This window comes from Triturus cristatus, chromosome 3_1 (assembly GCF_964204655.1).
Source record: "Triturus cristatus chromosome 3_1, aTriCri1.1, whole genome shotgun sequence".
Lineage (NCBI taxonomy): Eukaryota > Metazoa > Chordata > Amphibia > Caudata > Salamandridae > Triturus > Triturus cristatus.
In genome coordinates, this window is record NC_140583.1 from 21,621,562 (window position 1) to 21,643,283 (window position 21,722).

Consider the following 21,722-nt stretch of genomic DNA (forward strand, 5'->3'; position numbering starts at 1 on the left):
AGCATGTCTGCTGTGTGGCAGCCTAGGCAGCCTCCCAGACAAGATGTGGATTGTAGGTTAGGTTTCAGGGGGCATCTCTAAGATGCTCTCTGTAGTGCTTTGTACATTAAATCCCACACTGGCATCAGTGCGGGTTTAATGTGCTGAGAAGTTTGATACCAAACTTCTCAGTCTTCAGTGTTGCCATCATGGTGCTGTGGAGTTTGTGTTTGATGAGCTCTCAGCACCATATGCTCTTAAATGGCAGCACTGCACTTACAGTGCCCAGGAACGGACCTGGGTACTGTAGGACACAGGGCTCATGCTCTTGTGCCCACACCCCTGGCATAGGGCACCCAGCTAGAGGGGTGGCTGATGTATGCCAGGGCAGTGTAGGTTGTGGGCATGGCACACAGGGATGTGTGCCCCGTCGACTCTTTGCATTGTCTTGTACCCAGACACTCAGTCTGCAAGGGTAGTGTGGTTGTGTTAGGGTACAGGGCCTGTAAGGGTGGCACAATAAGTGCTGCAGCCCTTAGAGGCCTTCCCTGGTCACAAGGCCCTGGGTACCTAGGGTACCATTTACCAGGGACTGACATGTGGCCAGGGTTTGCCAATTTTGGGTTTTAGGTTTTAGGGAAGGAACATAGGCCCTGGGCACCTGATTGGCAGGAGTCCAGGGCACACTCAGTCAAAGTACATTCAGCAATTCAGCAAAAATTGGGGGCATACCGTGCAAGAAAGATGGCACTTTCTCACAAAGGAGTAATCACGGGTTGAGGGATGCGCATTCCTCCAGGCATCTACCTGACCCAGCCCCCGTAATGTTGCTTGGAGCGGTTTGCTGAACACCCCCCTGCCACCCTAAGGACATGTGTGGTATCCAGATACGGGTCCCATATCAAATTGAAGTCCCCGAACAGTATAATGTCATCTCTTGCAAATCCCCCTTGGGTCGATAAAAAAAAGTGGAGGAAGTCATGCTGCCCTGTGTTGGGTGCATAGAGCGTCGCTATCGTACCGTAATTCTCCCCTCACGGTCACAAACCTCTCCTTCATGTCCGTCTGGGTGTCGTGGTATAGAAAGAGGGTCAAAGTGTGAAAAAGTAGCACCACCCCATTGTGTTTGGTGCGTGCCGAGGAGTGAAAAATTTGAGGGTATGCCCTGTGTTTCAGGCGCTGTTCCTCTGTGCGGGGAAGGTGTGTTTCCTGAAGGGCGGTTGTTTTAATCTGGTGAACCTGTAGAAATTTCCAGATCCTTTGCCTCTTGTAAGAGGAATTAATCCCCTTGACATTCCATGTTAGACAATTAACTCCCGCTATTCATCGGCAATGACCGTTCCACTCCAACCCCCCTCCTACTCCTGCCTTGTGTTTCTCAAATTCCCCCCCTCTACCCTGTAGCAGCAACCTATAATGAAGCAAAGCAATAAGAAAGACTGTGACACCAAGAAACCCAAAAGAAAAAGGAAGAAACCATGTCCAACTTGGATCAAACACTTGCTCTCGAAGGTCCTCGATCGTAGAGGAGAACCTCATTAAGAGCAAAAACTGGGGCGGACCAATTTCCGCCTCTGAGGCCCATTACCCATTCCGTAGATGTAAAGAGAGATATAAGCCAGTGACCGACTGGCTCCTTGGTATTGCGGTCGGCATTGTCTTTTCACCTCATCGCCGTGGTGTAAATGGCCAGACAGGTCTCTTTAGTCTCTGGAAAGTCCGGGATTTGGCACCCCCTAGTGATTTAGTTTGGTCGTCGCCGTTAAAGCCAGGGGCCTCCCCCCTTTGTCTCTAGTCCCATCGCCATCACCGTCCTCCTCTCGTGTGCCGCAAGTGTTATGGTTGGCACCTTCATGCCAAGGGTGGCCGCCGAAGATTCAAAGTGTCCAACGGTGGATTAGCTTGATGCTCAAAACTCTACGACTGTCCTAAGGGCTGGTCAGACATCTCGCAAGAAACGCCGCATGCATTTCACAGCTGTCATTGACCCTCTCAACCTCTAGTATTCCTGCCGGCTCTCCGTTGCTGCTGCCAGGGACCCCCTCCCTGCTGTCTCGGCCCCGGAGGCGCCTCCAGGCCCTTCGTGACAGCCATTGGCACAGGGGTACGCACCTCGATACCCAGGATAGACGCCGTCTCCTCCAGAGTCATGCAGTGGTGGTTTTTGTTGTCGAGAGAAAATGCCAGACCAAAGGTATAAGTCGTTCTGTACTTTATCTTGCGGTCTCGTAAGGCAGTCGTGGCCAGTCAGAACAACTGACGTTGGGCAAGGGTGGCCTGGGTGACATCCTGGTAGAGAGTGCACGTTGCGTCCTGGAAAGAGACCTTTTTGTGGGTCCACGACTTCCGAAGGACCAGTTCTTTAGTTTTAAAAGAGCTGAGCTTGGCTAACGACGACGACGGAAGCAACGTCACCCCTCACGCGCCCGGAGGCGCTCTAAAACCGGCCCTACAGCCGGTGGAGCCTGTCCTTTCCCTCCCGCCGCCGTGAAACTTCTGTGGCTGCAGTGTGGAGGTGAGGACAAGAGGCGAACTACATATCCCAGGCTCCCCGGACGACGACGGAAGCAACGTCACCCCTCACGCGCCCGGAGGCGCTCTAAAACCGGCCCTACACCCGGTGGAGCGGGTTGACTCTTTCTCTGCCCTTTGTTTGCCCAACCGGACCCTACACTCACCTCGTGGTCCTCCCTGCGGGGCAGCTGTCGTTGTAGCCTGTCCTTTCCCTCCCGCCGCCGTGAAACTTCTGTGGCTGCAGTGTGGAGGTGAGGACAAGAGGCGAACTACATATCCCAGGCTCCCCGGACGACGACGGAAGCAACGTCACCCCTCACGCGCCCGGAGGCGCTCTAAAACCGGCCCTACACCCCGCGTCGCGGGCTCGCGCGCGGGCTAAGCCCGGGCAAAGGGCGGGCCGTCTGTGGCCCAAAGGAGGCCGGGCCGGGCCACACCTCTAAGCTGTGGATTTTGGGTCAGTCTGAACTAACCTCCATTCGTCATTGACATTTTAATTTGTATTTGTCAGTCTTACGCTGTGTATAGAGTGTGTTCTTTTATCCTATACTGTTTGGATTTTAGGTATTCGTGTTAGGGGTTCCTTATTGAAATACAATCGCTGTTGGTTTCATTGGAATCATGGGGAAGCATTCTAAACTTACAGCAAGTCGCCCTATGACTAGACAGCTAGCCAATTCCAATCCGCAGATCCCTAGTCTCACAGCGATAGATAAAATGCTGCAGAAGACAATTGGGGTGGTGGCTACAGCCATTGAAAACACCGAAAGACGGTTGTCGATTACTCCGGCATTTAATATGGCCCCCCCTGATGGATTGGCTGACTTATCTTCATACCAGGTGGATCCTGATGCTATGTCATCTATGCTGCCCTCGTTTACCCAATTACCGTGCGCTCAGGCACAAATAGATGAGCCTGAACAAGAGGAAGCTGGCCCATCATCATCCTCTTTCGTTTCCATAGTGGCCCCCATGAAGCAGGTAAAACTAAGAAAAAAAAAACAGAAATCCAGAAAAAGGAGTTTTTTACCCGCCCCCCCTGCAGACAGCCCTGCTCTCTCGGCCTTGACCCATCACTCTCCTACTTCTATCCCTCCGACCTGGGTGACTACTTTATTAACTGACTTACAGTCACACATAGATCAGTCCCTAAACCTCCTTTTAAAAACCCTGTCATCCAAAATTGACAGGTTGGTATCTTTAGTTAATACCAAAGGTATCGGGAAGAAGCAGATAAACCACGATCTATTGCATAACTTGGGTAATACGGAGGGTGCTGGTATTCAAGTAACGCATAACAACCCTACCCCCCTAAGCCAGACAATTTCATCCTCAAACCATGCAGCCACGGTCTCAGTCCAGCCTCCATTGGTGCAGCCAACTGCCCCTTCCCTCCCTGCTGGTCCCCGTAGGCCCCCGACCTTGCCCCGAGCCCCTATTGTTGTTTCAACACGAGAACAGTCCCTTAGTTGCAGGGACCCAGCCCTTCGGAGTCCGAATGGGGAAAGGATCCTTCCTCCTGGGGGGGGGGAACCGAGTTCTACGGTGCCCGGAAAGTTCCCCTCCTCTTGTACAGCTTCCCCCTGAGGCAGCTCTCTATGTGACTGTGCTTACCGGAGTTCCTCCACTAACGAATGGTAGGGGGGAATCTTACTCTGAATTAAAAAACAAAGTCATCCATTGGTTGTCCAAAAACAGACAATTGGAGGGAGCAGGGAGAGGGGAGATCCTCTTTGTTCGGAGGGTTAGTTGGCTGGGGACCCGCCCAAAGGACATTGGTGGGGATTGTGTCCTGATTAATTTTAGGGACCCTAGAGTAGTAGGACACATACTGGAGCAGGGTGGGCACCACAAATCAGGAGCCATTGACACATCGCATTTGGGGTACTTTTACTCCATCCCCAATACTTTGAACCCGGTGGAATTACCGTATTTTCATCAGGCTTCTCATAATACTTGCTTTAACATCCCGGTTGAAAACCGTTTCGATGTGCTCAACACTGTGGACTGACCATCACCCCTGAGGCTCAGTAAGGGAGGGTATATGCCTTCGGGGGGGATTCAGGCCTGGGATGATACTGGTGTGGAGACGGCTCTCCCCTCGGCTGCATTTGGCACGAAGAGTGGTTCTGGGCCCACTCCTCTTTCATCCCCGATCTCCAGCGCCATGGAGGGACGCCCCGTGTTGGGCCCCACTGAGCATTCTGCTTTCCACCGCCCCCCCTCCTCCCTCCCTCTGGCTGATAGCCCTCCCCGTACACTCACTCGAAGACCTTTAGTTGGGTCTTGGAATGTGGCTGGATTGGAGTCCAAACTCTCTGACCCCGAATGGGGAGAGCTAATTGACAACTACAATATCAGCATATTCCAAGAAACATGGTTACGGTCCATACCATGGAGGGTGGGCTATGCATCGTTTTCGGCCCCAGCAGTTCAAGGGGCGAGAGGCAGACCTTCGGGGGGGTTAGTAGTATGGGTCGCAACACACTTGGGGTGCTCAGTAAAGTTATTAGACTCAAAGTCCCCCGACATTTTGTGTTTGATACTTACTTTCCCTGCTTCTTATTCGCTGGTAGTAATAAATGTCTACCTGCGTCCCCACCCGGTACAGCTGGGTCTGTCGATTCTGGGCGCCCTGGAAGATGTATTACATTCTCTTCCACCTGCGTCCCATAAATTAATTGGTGCAGATCTTAATTGTCACTTCGAACCCCTTTCTGGGATCCCCTCTCCCACCTGTGACGAGGATGAAAGTTATCTAATCCCAGACCCTATTATTTATCCCGCCAAACGTCTTTCCCCTCTAGCCCTCGAGATCAATAAGCTTACCATTGCACATTCTCTGAGGGCTTGCAATGGTAGACTCTGCCCAGACGTGCCGGGGTCTTTTACCTTTAATAGACCCGGGAGCTGTTCGACTATCGACTATCTTCTGGTGAACGTGGAATTTTGGGGCCAGTTGGCTGCCTTTTCTGTTATTCCACGGGTCGATAGTGATCACAACCTACTGTCACTGGAATTGGTCAACAAGATCGGTGGCAGTTGAATTCATAAGCTCCAATCACCATCAAATAGCGAGAATCTGGTGTTAGCGGCAGGTGGTAGACGGATCAGGTGGGCAAGGGTAGCGTCCGACGACTTAAAGCTTGCAGCTATATATAGCAGTGTGACTTGCTCCTTGGAAGCAGTCTCCCACCTCTTGAGCCCCACTGGGGATATTCCGCAGACCCGCCTCCTCGATTTCCAGAACATTCATGAGGATCTCCTTGGCAGCTTGGCTGGCTTCTTTTATAGTCCTACTGCCTCAAAACCAAGGCCCCTTAGGCCCGAGCACTGGTTTAATGGTTCTTGTAGGCGGGCTAAGACTGCCTTGATAAAAGAAGTAAAAGAGGGCACCCAGTCTAGTATCCGGGCGGCGAGGGCCACCTACAAAAACCTGATCAAGGAGGCAAAATCCGAGTGGGAGGATCAAAGGTGGCAAAATGTATTGCAAGCCTTAGTAGACCGCGACTCGAGGGCGTTTTGGAACATTGTTCGAACGGGCACGGTAGCCAGCAGCCCTGCAATTATTCCTAATCTCAGCGAGGAGGTCTGGCTTGCCCATTTCCAACCCCTCTTTTCGGTCAGTAATTCCAGGGGTGGCCCCGATCCGGGCACCTCGAGGATTGATATTGCAATGGACCAGCAGGGCCAGGAAGAACTTGAGAGCCGATCCTTCTCTCTTTCAGAAATAGAATTGGCCCTCAACTCCCTTTCAGTAGGGAAAGCCCCGGGGCTTGACAGGATCCCCGGTGACTTGTTCAGAAGTGATGTAAAAATCTGGGCCCCCTATATTTGTGTGTATTTCAATGCCATTTTGCAGGGCCTTGGAATCCCGGAGACCTGGTTGGGTGCAGAAATTATACCCATTCACAAAAAATCTTCCCCGTTGGATCCAGCCAATTACCGCCCCATAAGCTTGATTGATGTTCTACAGAAGCTGTTTGCCCGAGTCCTTTTATCCAGATTGCAGTCCTGGATGGAGGATCAACAAATTCTAACCTCCCTCCAGGCGGGGTTCCGTGCAAAGGTTTCCACCATCGATCAATTATTTAGATTACTATTGATCTATTGGAAGTCAGTCAGCATGGGTGCTGGTAACCTTTATTTGATTTTTGTGGACCTTCGGTCCGCTTTTGATATGGTCCAAAGGGAAAAACTATGGGCCCTTTTGTTAGAGATGGGTGCTCCCCCCTACCTTTGCCACTTATTTAAACGCCTCCACTCTGGCACCTATGCAAGGGTGAGATATGGGAGATGTGGGGAAATGTCTGGGCCATTCCCGGTTGAAAAGGGTGTGAGGCAGGGCTGTGTCCTGGCCCCCACTCTTTTCTCCCTTTTTATCAACGGGTTGATTGAGTATCTCTTGCGCACCGCTAACTTGGACTCCCCTGTACTGGCGGGGCGTAAGGTCCCGGCCCTAATGTTCGCGGATGACACGCTTTTGTTATCTAAATCTTAAATGGGCATCCAGCGTACATTAGAGGCCTTCTGCTCCTTCTGTAAAATCAGGGATCTGGAACTGAATCTTTCCAAAACTAAATTTATGGTTTACGGTTCCAACTCATTTAATTGCCCCCACCCTAAGCTGGGAGATGTTGAGCTGGATAGGGTTGCCACTTTTGAGTATCTGGGGGTGACCCTAAATGATAAAATGAATTGGGGGTCCCATTTGGCAAAGGCCAATTTGAAATTAGCTCAATCAGTGGGGGGTATCCTGAAGGTGTTTAACAATACCTCTTTTAAACCTTTGGGCCCCCCCATGGAAATTTATAAATCGCAAGCTAGAGGAGGAGCGCTCTATGGCGCTGAACTATGGGGATATTCCATTCCCGCTTCCCTCTCTTCTACTGAAAATTCCTTTATTAGGAGACTGCTGAAACTACCTGTCAGCACCCCATTAACTCCTTTGAGATGGGATTTGGGTCTGGTTCCCATAGAAGAGATTGCCCTGAACCGTCCTCTTCAGTTCTGGAGGCGTCTTTGGTCAACGCCGGAGTTGGTAAGCTATAGGTATGATCTTGGTGATATATTGGCAAGGGGAAAATCGGATAAGATCCCTTGGCTTACCTATATAAAGAACCTCTGCTACTTAATTGGGATGGGGAACCTATGGTCCGCCCCGGAAGAGACCTGCCGTGCACTTTCGAAGAATTCATTACGGGAGGTCTTGAAAGCATATCGGAAGGGAATTCTATTCCACTCCTCTCTGGGTAGGCTTACTGACACCTTTCTGGATATTAAGTTTAGTCCCCAGTTTGAAGTTTTCCTGGACGTTATCCAACCACCTTTGGCAAAGAAACTCTACATCCAGTTCAGACACGGCTCGCTACCGCTGAGGGATCTCACACATAGATGGTCCAATGTTTCGGATCCCGTAAGCACGTGTCCTTTATGTACTGTTACCTGTGAAACAGAGTTGCATGTTGTCCTTTTCTGCCCTTTATATATCATTGCAAGAAAAAAGTGGATCGTCCAGTTATGCAAGTCTAGGGGTCTCAGGGACCACAAGGAGGTGTTTAGAATTTTGAAATATGATACTACCCCACTGATAGTGTTTGCAATGGCCAAATTTCTCCTCTCAATGTGGTTTACAAGGTCCAAATTTATGATTTCTGCTACCCACCTCCCCTGATTTTAGTATTACCTACATTGCCACTACAGTACTTTGAGGTGTAGTGAGTATATCTTTGGCCCTGGATACAATTTTTAACAATTTGTCTCTGTGGAAAAACCACGTTCCTTCACTGTGTATTTTTATGTAATAATTTTAATGTTTTAATGGATTACACTCTACACAATGTTTATTTAATCTTGTTTTAATGTATATTTCTATTTATGTCTTTTTATGGTATTTTACCGAAATAAAAGCTTTGACTGACTGAGAGCTGAGCTTGGCTAACACATCCCTGGGCTTCCGGGCATCTCCTGGAGCACACGGTCCCACTCGATGGACCCTCTCCAGACGAACTTCTGGTTCAGCGTCTCCCAGGACCATCGAGAATAGCCCCACCATGAAGGCCTCAAGATCTGGGCCCTCGCAGCCCTCCTCCAGGCCTCTCACACGGATGTTATCCTGGCGGGAGCGATTCTCAAGGTCTTCACACCTGAGGACCGTGGCGCAAAGCTGAGCACGTGAGTCACTAGAGTGGGCTTCCAACGGCTTCACACGGTCCTCCAAATCTTGATATTTTGCTTCGAGATCTAGGGCACATGCTCCAACTGAACTTACATCCGCCTGTAGGGCCACCAGTCGGCTCCCCATCTTAGCCTTGAACGCCTCCAAGGAGGCCCCCATATCCGCCTTGAGATCAGCTCTGAGTTCTTGTTTGAATTCACGTAAGGAGGCCATGAGATCTTCTTGCATGAGGGTCATGGCGTCTGGTCTCGTTGCTTCCTCCCTGCCTGATCCCTTGGTAGCATGGGCGAAGAAGTTGGTGAACTTTGCGGGCTGCACCTTTTTGGGTGGCATGATGAAACTGGTCCGAAGTGGATGGTAAGTATATAGTGGTGGTGGCGGTAGGCACCTCCTGGGAACCAGGATGTCCTGCTGATGAGAAGCTCTCACGCTTCAGGTGATCTGCCGACCCCCGTGAGAGGCCTCCTATAGCACCGCCCGAGGGAGCGGCGTGACCCACCTTCAGCACAACGTGTAGTCCCGCGCTGATCACAAATCCAGTGGAGCCCTTCACCGAGTGGTCATCTCTCCAATAAGCCTACCGTGCCCCCACCAGGGGCCTCCTTCAGCCCGCTTCAGTGTGTCATAGGGCCTCTAGGGGGCTCCCCTGGTTGGCCCTCAAATGCAGCAGCTCGGGACTGCCCCATTCAGAGGTGAGCCATATGGGGAATCGATGGGCAGGAGCCAACATTCAGGTGTCCACAGTCATTCCAGGCGGCCATCTGGGACTGGGGGCACCTGAGGGATTCGATTACAGCCACCCCCGGCCTCATCATGCAGTCACATCGATGTGCCTTACCTCCGCCATCTTGTGGTCAGGCACCGCATCGCCGCCAGCACTCCCAGGCAGCCACTACTTAATAGGGGGACGCTGCCCCGCTTTCCTCCATACCTGTCCCTGGGGGAGGTAGGCGGTTTTCACCGCCGTCTTCTGCTCTGGGGGCGCCCCTCCGCAAGCATGGAGCCTGCCAGGTGGAGCGGCCCGTCCGCCGTGCTCAGCTCTCTCCCAGGCACCGTTTGCAAGCAGTCCTCTGGGCCGGGGGCAAGGGCGATGAAGTTTCTGTCTGTCCCAGTAGCTGCACTGTTCAGCCGCGGTCCCGAGGCCGTCGCGACCAGACCAGCGTTCCGGCTCAGTGCAAGCCACCATCTTGAGCCGCGCCTCGGGCCACAAACAGAGGCACGTCCTCAGCCAGCAAGTATCCCCTGTAGATCCCTACTCGTCACTGGAGGGCACTCACATCTCCAGGCAACCCATAGGATTGGGTGGCCCGGATTTGAGGACCGCAAATGCCTTCGGAACCGTAGGTAAGGCTGGGCCTGGCGCGGAGCGGATTGGATTTATGTCTGGTCGGCCATGATGCTTGGCCACGCCCCCAAGCCTATTCATTTAAATGTACTGTATTTGCTAAGTATTGCAACCTACTGCATCCCCTGTAAATCAAACAATTCCTATTGTATTTTCAAACTGTTCTACATTCAGCAACTTATTACTGTAAAGTATTTAATGCTTACATGTGCCAGGCTTGCTTGGTTCTAAAAATAAAACAACAGTATATTTTTTTATACTAAAACAATTGGCCTAGAGTTCAGTTCTTGAGTGTGTGAATTCATTTGCTGACTGAGTGTGTACATCAAATGCTTAACACTGTCCTCTGATACTGCCTTACTGCTCGACCACTCTACCACAAATAGAGAGTAAGGTTCTATCTAACTTTAACCTCTGGGGACACTTGGACTCTATACACACTATAACTCATTTTGGTATAGTATATATAGAGCCAGTTTCCTACAACATGCTACATAGAGATGTGTGACATGTCATGTTCACTTGTGTCTGCACCAAGTCATGCAGCCTGCGCTAGCAGCCCTGGATGTGCTTGGTGAGGGATCCCTTAGAGCAGCACAATTCATGATGTTGCCCTTAGGGGCCCTCTTTAGTACCTCAGGCCATAGGTACCAGGGTACCTTTTACTAGGGACTTACAGAGGGTGCTAAAGGTTTTGCCAATTGGGGGAAACAATTGTACAGTTTTAGAAAAGACCCCTGGCACTGGGGACCTGGTTAGTAGGAACCCAGTGCACTTCCAGTCGAAATCACGTTAGTTACTAGGCAAAACGTGTGGGTGAGCATGTCAAACGGGCTACTTTCCTACACCATCTAATAAGGTGAGACACACAATCCTGTCAACCAATTAATTGGAAAGGAGAGTAAGAATTGAACATGGAAGCCCTACCCTGTGGAAATCCTTTACGCTGAGATCCTCAGCCAAGCATTGGCAGTTTCTTTCGTATCATCCTTAATAGATGGGGCCTTGTTCTCTTGCAAATACATCTCTCTGTGCTGTTCTGATCTCTTTCCTTTTTCTCCGCTCTAGACATAACAAAGCCAAGTTCACAGACCCCGGCATTGGGAACCTGACCTACAGTAACCCGTCGTATCGTACATCGACGCAGGAAGTGAAGATCGAAACTCTTCCAAAACCCACCTCACACAACCAGCTGCGCTACAAAAAAGAGGTGAGTTCGAGGAGTGTTTAATGGGGGTAGAAGTGTGATACATTTTTCAGGCTATTGTGACCTTTTTACAGGGTTGTCGAGAAGGGGGTGGTGGTGGGAGAGGTGTGATCAGTTTCTAAAGCACTAAAAGCCATGGGAAACTTGAGGCTTTCGTGCAGGAGTTGTTTGTTATGGAAGAGAAACACAGCATTTTTAGGGTACAGAGTGTGATAACATAAGAAAGAATAGTTTATGAGGGCAATTTGTATGATGTGTGATATGGGACTCCCAATTTTTCAGCATTGACGTAAATGAACCTTTTTCCACCAGGTGTGATGTGTGACCCATTTTCTCCGAGCTAGTGTGTGACTGCCTTCCTCACGCTGATTTATAACCTGCTTTTTGGGCATATGTCTCTTTTCCTGTTTCCTTCTCGCAGTTCTCTTCCCCCTCTGAAAGCCTCTCACCTTTTCTCTTCTGAATCGTGACCGCCCCACGTTCGCCTCCTGGGGTCAGGTATATGATGCAGCGTGCATGCACGTTTGACTGCCACCCTAACTGTGTGACTCGTGAAAAGCTAACATTTGTGGTCCTCCATGGTTGAATAGATATAAAAGATAAGAGGTTGGCGAAGTTATGCCTGTATGTGGGCGGTCATGGGTAAAGAAAAGTTCAGATCGGCACTGGAGGTATGGGTGCTGCAACACCCCCAAAATAACCATGCTGGAGTTCCAGGTGAATGTCGGGAATGGGCACCTGAGATCTGCCTAGGGTGCCCCTGCTCCAAATACGACTTGGCGTTGTGCTGGTGCTGCACTAAGATGAACAAAAAAGGCCACTCGCGACTGTAAGGCCAAACTCGCTGTTCCGAACTCTATCATTGCAAAAAGGGCTCATGGTCGGGGTCATGGTGGTCCCGGTCGAAGTCAAAGATGCGCTTCCGAGGCTGCTCCAGTGACCATTGGTCACTGAGGTCCAGGCCTCAGGTCAGTACAAGAAGTGACGCAAAAACCAAACAAAATCAAGCATGTGTCTCCCTCTGCCCGCCACTCCCAACACTTAGATTTGAGCAATGCTCTATGCGCCTCTATGCAGCGGAGTTGCTCCTCCCCCCACACACAGAGCTGATTCTTATGCTAGTTCCGCTTTACCCATTCCCCAAACTGACAGCGAAGCCACAACAGCTACATCCACTTAAGGTTTGCATGGAGGGGGTTTTAGGCGCAGCACCGAATCCCACTGGAGCGCCTCCAGGACGCACAGTTCAAAGGGGACGTCCAGTGGGTTGCCAACAGTGGATCCTTCATCGACTGCGCCCCTCGATCTTGCACAGAGGTTCAATCCGAGGTTGATCCCTTCCCCAGGGTCAACACCCCCACTCTGTACAACCTGCGATAACACCCTCTGCACCAAGCCCGGTTCCGCCTTTAACATCATGACCGATGCCACAGAAACTGGATACACACCAATAGTTCTGTCCCATACCACACTGCCCAGGACCCAATATTATGCCAAACCTCATGCTCGTACCCCACAATATGACACTGGGGATACTGATTATGATGCAGACAACCAGTATGAGGATGATGGCAAGATGTTTGATGATCTCCAGGATGCCATTTGTCTGGACACTTAGCCAGATGTTGGCCTGCTTTCCCTTCGTTTTATGTCCACTGAAGAGTCCACTTTTGCCACAGTAACTCGAGAGCGGCTGGGGTGTTAGACCTTACTTTTCCCACTCAAGAGGTTAAGAGCTATGTGCTGTGATCTTCAACCCATCCTCACTCTGAACCCCATTAATTCAACATGACTTCTGGGCTGGCATTCGCAGGCTGGCGGACCTCTTCAGGGATGGGGAATTCCTCTTGCCCGATGCCCAGGACATATTGTTTGAGGTCAAGGACAGCACTGGTTTTTATGTGTATTTTGTCCTTGAGACAAGTAGGCCCAACCCCCTGACGCACAAACCCTTTAGCTGCCCGTTTACAGTACCACATTATGAATCGGGGAAGGCCAAGGTCTGCAGTTAATGTGATATTTGTGTCCATTAGTTAATGCTGTTCAAACTTGTATTCATGGCTCATTATTGCAAAGCCTTTATTTTTAGGGTGAACACTCTAAGTAAATGTAAGCTCGGACCGCACTACTGACAGTGGTTCCAGTATAACAATTTGTACACACTTTTTCCAAGTTTAGCGTATGAGGCAATGTATAATGCTCCCAGAATGCTCTCTGTTTGCATGTTGAAGTACCCAAGGCAGTCCTCCCTCGGAGATGTCTTTCCAACCCTCTCTCTCTGCCCAGAACACTCAAAAAGATCATGAGAGACCGGGCCCAAGTCATCCTAGTGGTTCCAGACTTGGCAAGGAGAGTGCATATGTCCTCGGCTGCCTCTTCGGGAAGACGTCCTATTGCAGCAGACAGGTCGAGTTTTGCTCCTGTGCCTGAGCAGTCTACACCTCCATGCATGGAGAAGAAGCAGCGACAGTTGATGGCTTTTGATCTTCCTCCCAGATTGGTTGGTGTCATCCTGGCAGCCAGGCATTAATAAACGAAATAGATTTATGCAGGATGCTGTGAGAAGTTTGTTGTCTGGTGCCCTTCCCAAGACTTTGGCCCAGCTAAGTCTTGTTGTGACAACAGTTAAAGGTTACTTCTCTGCCCTTCCAGCTTCTTTCATTTACCCGACAGCCATCCTTCTTCAAGTCATTTATTGTGATGGTGTGTCTTTTGAAGTGGCAGGTATAGATGTTGCTGCGAACTCCATTTGTCATGCCGCAGTAGGACTTTAATTTGGTACTCACCTACTTGATGTGCACTCCCTTCAAACTTTTGTACTGGTTCTCTCTTTGTCTTCTTACCTTTAAGACAGTTTCCTTATGGCCATAACATCGGCCAGGTGGGTGAGCAGATGCCAGTCATTGCCCGTGGTTCTCCCATATACTTCTTTCCTCCCAGAGAAATTGTTCCTCCTGACAAAAGCAGCATTCCTGCCCAAGGTAGTCACGCCCTTTCACATAGGGCTATCCATCACCTTGTCAGCTTTCTATGCACCTACTCACCCCTCCGAGGAGTAAGAATAGCTTTGTTGCCTGGATACTAAACGGGCACTTAGCTTCTATATGGACCAAACCAGACATTACTGATGGGACGAGCGACTTTTCATCAGTTTCTCTTGTGCTCAGGAAGGCGAAGCAGCGCAAATGAGGGCCATCTCAAGACGTATTGTACTCTGCATAAAGATCTGATATGGGCTGGCCAAGAAGAAGCCCGCAGAAGGCTTGTCCACTCATTCCACCAGAGTAAAGGCTGCTACCACTGCGCTGGTGCGTGGTGTGCCAGTCAAGGGCATTTGCCAGGTCGCTATGTTGACCACCCTTCACAAATTCACGAAGCATTAGTGCTTGAATAGCTAGGTCCGGCGAAACAGGCACCTCGCTTAATCTGTCCTGCAGGATTTCCCAATTTGAGCTATTCCATAGACCCACAATCTCGGGATGCATCTATTCATAAGATGAGGAATCTGCGGTGAGAAGTCTCTGTTAAATGCTTTTTCTGGAAGAGACTCTCTAACCCAGCGTCACGTCTGGGGTGGGATGGACCTGACCAGGGGCCACATGACGCCGTATGTCGCCTTGCAAGGGAATTGCTACAAACGTTTCCAGATCCAGTCTAGCAGCTGGAGAAGATAGAGTCTGTACCAAAAAATGCGTTACTGGAGGTAAGTAATGTTCGAGGCATATGAGCTGCAGATTACACACTATGCATAGATTGCCAGCTGGTGTTGGGCCCGGATGTTTGCACTTGTTTTAGTCCTGGAAAGTCTTTGGAAGTCACAGGATAGGTGACTCTTCCTTAGGATCATAGTGCGCATGGGCATCGGCTCCATCCTCAGATTGTTTTTTCACGCCATCGGGCTCGGATGTGTTTCTCGCGCTCCAGTTCGGAACCGTTACCGATTGCTGTTTCGACGCGCAATCCTTCACCCTTTCGACGGTATTGTCTCGATCGCGAACCCTAATCGGCGCGCATCTCTACAAGTCTTCGATTCCGGTCGTCGAAGAAGGCCTTCGGGCCGACCTGAGCCTTAGCATCTGGCTCATGTAAAGGTCCTCGATGTGGGTCGGAAGTTTCCCGTGTAACCTCTGCCTCTCTCCGGAGCACGAGGCCAGAGACTGTCTAGCTTGTGCCTCTTTCCGCTCGAAGAAGACCATCCGGGATCGACGAGCTCGCAGGACCATAGATCGCTCGTCGAGTTCGATCCCCGTCGATGTGCCAGAGGAGCGGGTCGAAGAAGGCCTCATCAGCGCCTCCGAAGCCGATGACTGCGACGTCGAAGAAGTGACCCCGGCTCAACGGGTTGTAAGTAGAGACGTCGACCCCGACCCACTCCCTACAACAAAAAAGGCTTCGGTCACAGCTTCACCTTCAGGCTCAGGTGCACACCGACACACTGCTTCCCATGCCCTCCCCCTCGGGCCCGGCAAAGAAGCCTACCAAGCCTTCCGGCGACTCGGGCTCGAGTCTGCCTGCCACCGGCTCCGAAGCCCAATCATCGGCACCAAAAAAGAAGTCGCACCCATCCTCTGTGCCGACCGCTAGTTCCACCCCGAAGCCCTCGGCACCGAAGACACCAAGCAGTGACTCCCCGGCACCGAAAAAACACTCGGAGCCGACGAAGAAGCAACTCCCCAAAAGTTCGGACTCAATCTCTTCGCAGCCGAAAAAACCATCGACACCGAAGAAGCACACAGAGACTGGTAAACCACACGGCTCCAAGCCCAAAACCGCTCCGGCGCAGAAAAAGCCCTCGATACCGACACAGTCGACACCGAACACCCAACCTTGTTCAGAAGAGCTTTTTTGACCAGACCCTCAACAAAAAACTCTAACTAAAGACCCCAAAACTGGTCAATTGGAGTCCCTTCTCCACCTCCACCTCCTCTACCTCCTCCTCCACCTCCCCCACCACCTCGTTCTCCTACGCCATCCCCTACACCAGTAGACGATGACGACACATATGATGACACATGGGACGGTGCGGGCGCCCTGCCACTAGGGGACCCCAGTCCACCAGCTTCCCCTGACCCCTGAGATAACTATAATGCGCCTGATGTCCCTAATGTCCCGCAAGATGACATCTACCCTCTAGGCCTTCCCCAACAGAAGACACCATGGGTTTTAATCAGCTGATACACCGAGCTGCCCAGTACCACGGGGTCGACCTACATACAGAACCGGTCGAAGAGGATTTTTTAATAGACACTTTTGACACTACCCAATGGTCCACATCCACTTTACACATGCTCAAAGGGGTTATTAAACACGCTACAGAGGTATTTAAGGACCTTGTTAGGGCTAGAGTCATCAATCCTAGAATTGAGAAAAAATACAAAGCTGCCCCTACAGACCCAGCTTACATTAAGGGCCGTGTTCCATTAGACTCCATGGTGGTCTCAAATGCTAGAAAGAGGGCTAACTCGCAAACATCGGGTGATGCAGCTCCGCCCGACAAAGAGTCTAAACTCCTGGACGCCTCTGGCAAAAGAACACTGTCACAGGCAGCTAACATTTGGCGCATCGCAAACACTCAGGCCCTGTTAGCCAGATACAATAGGGCTCACTATGATGAGTTGGAGTCCCTACTACAACACCTCCCGGACAAATACAAAACTAAGGCCAACGACCTCATACAGGAGGGTACAATTATCACCAACACCTCCATCCAGTGCTCTCTCGATGTGGCAGATACAGTACCCAGAGCAGTAAACACAAGTGTCCTTCTCCGCAGGCACGCGTGGCTACACATTTCAGGTTTTAAACCTGAGTTGCAAAGCTCTATCCTCAACCAACCTTTCGACCAACAACACCTTTTTGGCCCTAATGTTGATGCATCCCTTGAAAAGATGAAAAAGGACACAGACACAGCCAAATCAATGGGAGCCTTGCAATCGCAAGCTCCCAGACGTGTTTTTGTCGCTCATCCTACAAGGGCAACTCCAGGGGCTACTCGTCTGATAACCAATCCACCTCTTACAAGGCTCCCACCCAATCCACCTTCACCAGAGGTTATCAGAGAGGAGGATACAGAGGCAACAATAACAAGAGCAGAGGCAAGACTAACAACACCCGCTCTGCCTCCACCCCTGCCCAATGACTTCCCTCCGCTTCCCCCGGACCATTCCACTCCGGTCGGGGGAAGACTACAACAGTTCCTTCCTGTCTGGACCAACATCACCACAGACAGGTGGGTGCGACAAATAGTGCAATCAGGTTACTGTCTCGAACTTACCTCTACCCCCCAAACATTCCACCCAAACAGCGTCCAATGTCAACAGAACATTTGTCACTCCTGAAACAAGAGGTAATTTCATTACTACAAAAAAGTGCAATAGAACTGGTTCCCTTGCATCAACAAAACACGGGAGTTTACTCCCTGTATGTTCTCATACCAAAGAAAGTCGGCTCTCTGAGACCTATTCTAGACCTCAGGCCACTAAACCTATACATACAATCAGACCACTTCCACATGGTCACACTTCAGCAGGTCCTGCCTCTACTTTCACAGGGCGACATTCTGGCTACCTTAGATCTCAATTTCCATATTCCCATTCACGCAGCTCACAGAAAATATCTCAGGTTTGTAGTGGATGGGCAGCACTATTAATTCAAAGTACTCCCTTTCGGAGTCACGACAGCACCACGGGTATTCACAAAGTGCCTAGCGGTAGTCGCAGCCCATCTATGAAGACAACACATTCACGTCTTCCCATACCTTGACGACTCACTCATAAAAGCCAGCTCGTACAACCAGTGTGTTCATCAAACTCACGCGACTATCCAATTACTTCACGACATGGGATTCACAATAAACCACACCAAGTCTCATCTGCAACCCTCTCACACGCAACAGTACCTCGGCGCCAAAATAAACACCTCAGAAGCGCTAGCCTATCCCAGTCCAGCCAGGATAGCAAGCATTCTCGCTCTCCTGCCCAAATTTCAGCCGCATCACTCTCTTCCAGCTCGAGTGTTCATGCATCTCATAGGGATGATGGCCTCTTGCATATTCATAGTGACTCATGCAAGACTCCAGATGCATCCTCTCCAAGAGTGCTTAGCACGGCAATGGAACCAGGCTCAAGGTCAGCTAACAGATGTGGTGTTGGTAGACGGTCGCACTCATCACTCTCTGCAGTTGTGGAACACCAAAAACTTTTCCAAATGGCGACCGTTCCTAGAGCCAGTTCCTCAAATTGTCATGACAGCGGACGCATCGCTCTCCAGCTGGGGAGCTCACCTATTACATCACACCATGCAGGGCAGGTGGACACCTCAACACAAGTTATTCCACATCAATCACCTGGAATTACTGGCCATATTCCTCGCCTTAAAAGCATTCCAAAAACAAATATCAGGCAAGACTGTCCTAGTCCACACTGTCAACATGACAGCCATGTACTACATACAGAAACAAGGCGGTACACACTCTTTGCAGCTCTCTCAGCTAGCACAGAGCATATGGAGGTGGGCTATACCTCAGAACATTTTTCTCCTAGCCCAACAGGTCCCAGGAGTCCAAAACACCATAGCCGATCTGTTAAGTCGCCAAACGCAACAGATCCACGAGTGGGAACTTCATCCACAAGTTCTTCAACCATTCTTTCAAGTGTGGGGGCAACAACAGATAGACCTCTTCGCCACCCACGAAAACGCCAAATACCCAAGCTTCGCCGCCAGATACCCACAACCATTGGCCAAAGGCAATGTGATATGGATGAACTGGTCAAGCAGATTTGTGTACGCCTTTCCGCTTCTCCCACTAATACCACTGGTGGTGCGCAAACTACGGCAACACTCACTGACTCTCATTCTAGTTGCTCCAACTTGGGCCAGACAACCGTGGTACACCACATTACTGGAACTGTCCGGAGTTCCGCACCAAAGATTACACCTCTCACCACGCCTTTTAACCCAGAATCGTGGAGAGATCAGACACCTGGACCCAGCTCAGCTCAACCTTGCGATCTGGTTCCTGAAATCCTAGAATTTGGTTACCTTAACCTTCCTCCTGACTGTATGAACGTCATTAAGGAAGCTAGACGTCCTACCACTAGAGCCTGCTATGCAGCCAAGTGGAAACAATTTGTGATATATTGTCATAACAATAACATCAATGCCCTAGATGTGTCTATCCAGCACATCATAACCTACCTACTACACTTACAAAGGTGCAACTTAGCCTATGCGTCTAATAGGCTACACCTTGCTACCATAGCAGCATATTTACAAAATAGACAATATTTATTACTATTCAGCATATCTGCCATCAAAGCCTTTATGGAAGGACTCAAAAGGATAATTCCTCCCAGAGTTCCACCCTCACCTGTGTGGAATTTAAACATCGTTCTCACAAGACTAATGGGACCTCCCTTTGAACCTCTACATAAATGTGAGCTACTATTCTTAACATGGAAGGTTGCTTTCCTAGTGGACATTACTTCTCTAAGAAGAGTTAGTGAGCTACAGGCACTAACTATTCAGAAACCTTTCTTACAAATCCATCACAATAAGGTTGTTCTCTGAACTAATCCTAAATTCCTCCCTAAAGTCATTTCTCCCTTCCACCTCAATCAATCTGTGGAGTTGCCCGTATTCTTCTCGCAACCACACACAGTCGCAGAAAGAGTTCTACATACTTTAGATGTTAAAAGAGCATTGCTCTATTACACTGAGAGAACACAACCTTTTCGAAAGACTAAACAACGTTTTGTTTCTTTCTCACCACAACACAAAGGCAATCCCATATCAAAGTCCGGGATAGCCAGATGGATTGTTAAATGCATACAAATTTGCTACCACAAAGCAAAACGTACTTTAACTGTTCCTCCTAGAGCCCACTCTACAAGAAAAATAGGGGCTTCTATGGGATTTTTAGGGAACATTCCCTTATATGACATCTGCAGAGCAGCTACATGGTCTACACCGCACACGTTCACAAAACACTATTGTGTAGATGTGCAATCAAAACAACAAGTTAGTGTGGGCCAAGCTGTACTCAAAACCCTATTTCAGACTACTGCAACAGATACGGGTGGTCGCCGCTAAGGATGGGTACTGCTATACAATCTATGCATAGTGTGTAATCTGCAGCTCATATGCCTCGAACGGGAAATACTACTTACCAGTATGCATCTGTTCTTGGCATGTAGAGCTGCAGATCCGCACACGCCCACTCACCTCCCCGACTGCCTTTATCTGTTCCAGTATTATCTTATTTAGATACAGCATACAAGGGCATCTTCCTGTTTCTTACAAAGCTCCATCATTTCCCTGCTGGCGAAAGACAATCTGAGGATGGAGTCGATGCCCATGCGCACTATGATTCTAAGGAGGAGTCACCTATCTCGTGACTTCCAAAGACTTTCCAGGACCAAAACAAGTGCAAACATCCGGACCCAACACCAGATGGCGATCTCTGCATAGAGTGTAGATCTGCAGCTCTACATGCCAAGAACAGATGCATACTGGTAAGTAGCATTTCCCTTGTCCTCCCTCACCTGGTAAATTTCTCCCAAGTGCCAGACTGGATCTGGAAGATTTTCATAGCAACTCTTTTGCACGTCTGTAGTTAACGTCGTTCGGCTCCGCAATGGGTCCACCTCAACGTGTCCCGGGCATTGTGGGTTATGGTCCCAATGTTTCGCGCCTTTGACCTGGTTCTCAGTCAGAGCAGCTTTGAGGATTCTTGGGTTTTTGGACCTCTGTATCCTGCTTGTGAACCGCGCCAGTTGGCACATGCGGCCTCTGCAGTGAGAACGGAGGTCTCAGTGGGCTCAGCACCAAGGGAACCTTTCGGATTCCATCCAAGTATCAGAGGAGACTGCACAAGTTCTGCAGTGTTGGCTGCTGGACCACAATTGGAACCGTGGCAGACCCATTTTCCTACCCTACCCAGAGCTGACAGTCATGACGGATGCATCATTGCTGGGTGGACAGGTCACCTGGCTAAGAGAGGTGGAGATCAGACAACCTTGGTTTTCTGTGGAAGCGTGCCTCCATATGAACCTAGTGGAACTGCAGATAATTCACTTGTCATTGAAAATGTTCCTTCTGTTCATCATGGTGCAACGGGTGGAAGTTTTCACAGACAACACCACCATGTGCTGATGCAAGGCAAGCATTTGCAATGCAATCGGTCTCACCTTTGGGACCTTATAGGTATTTAGCTATGCAGCACATTAGCCTCTGTGCTGAAACATATACTGTTTTATAACATGGAGAGAAAGTAAGCACCAAACTGCGTGACATTCCAGGTATGGGAACACATGGAGAGAAATATTGCCTGTTTTTAATATAAAATCAGGGCCTTCAGTGGTCATATCACAGAAAATACAAGATTTGAAAAAATATTATTGTCTACGGGTGCTCGTGGAAGACAATTTCTATGGACTGGATTCTAGAGAATGCTAAAGTGATTCTGGTATTTTACTGACCTCTGCTGGTCGTTTTCTATC

General features: G+C 49.8%; 1 protein-coding gene across 8 annotated transcripts in view; it reads left to right on the forward strand.

Moving 5' to 3' along the window:
• Positions 1-21,722, forward strand: part of LRP4 (LDL receptor related protein 4) — a 507,202-nt gene that overhangs the window by 469,226 nt on the left and 16,254 nt on the right. For 5 of the 8 annotated variants that reach the window (XM_085646639.1, XM_085646640.1, XM_085646643.1 and 2 more), the window contains one exon: positions 11,085-11,226. In XM_085646639.1, the coding sequence (XP_085502765.1) occupies positions 11,085-11,226 (142 nt within the window). Of the gene's footprint in view, positions 1-11,084; positions 11,227-11,644; positions 11,722-21,722 lie in introns of all 8 variants that reach the window. The other 3 variants (XM_085646645.1, XM_085646647.1, XM_085646646.1) reach the window with 2 other exon arrangements.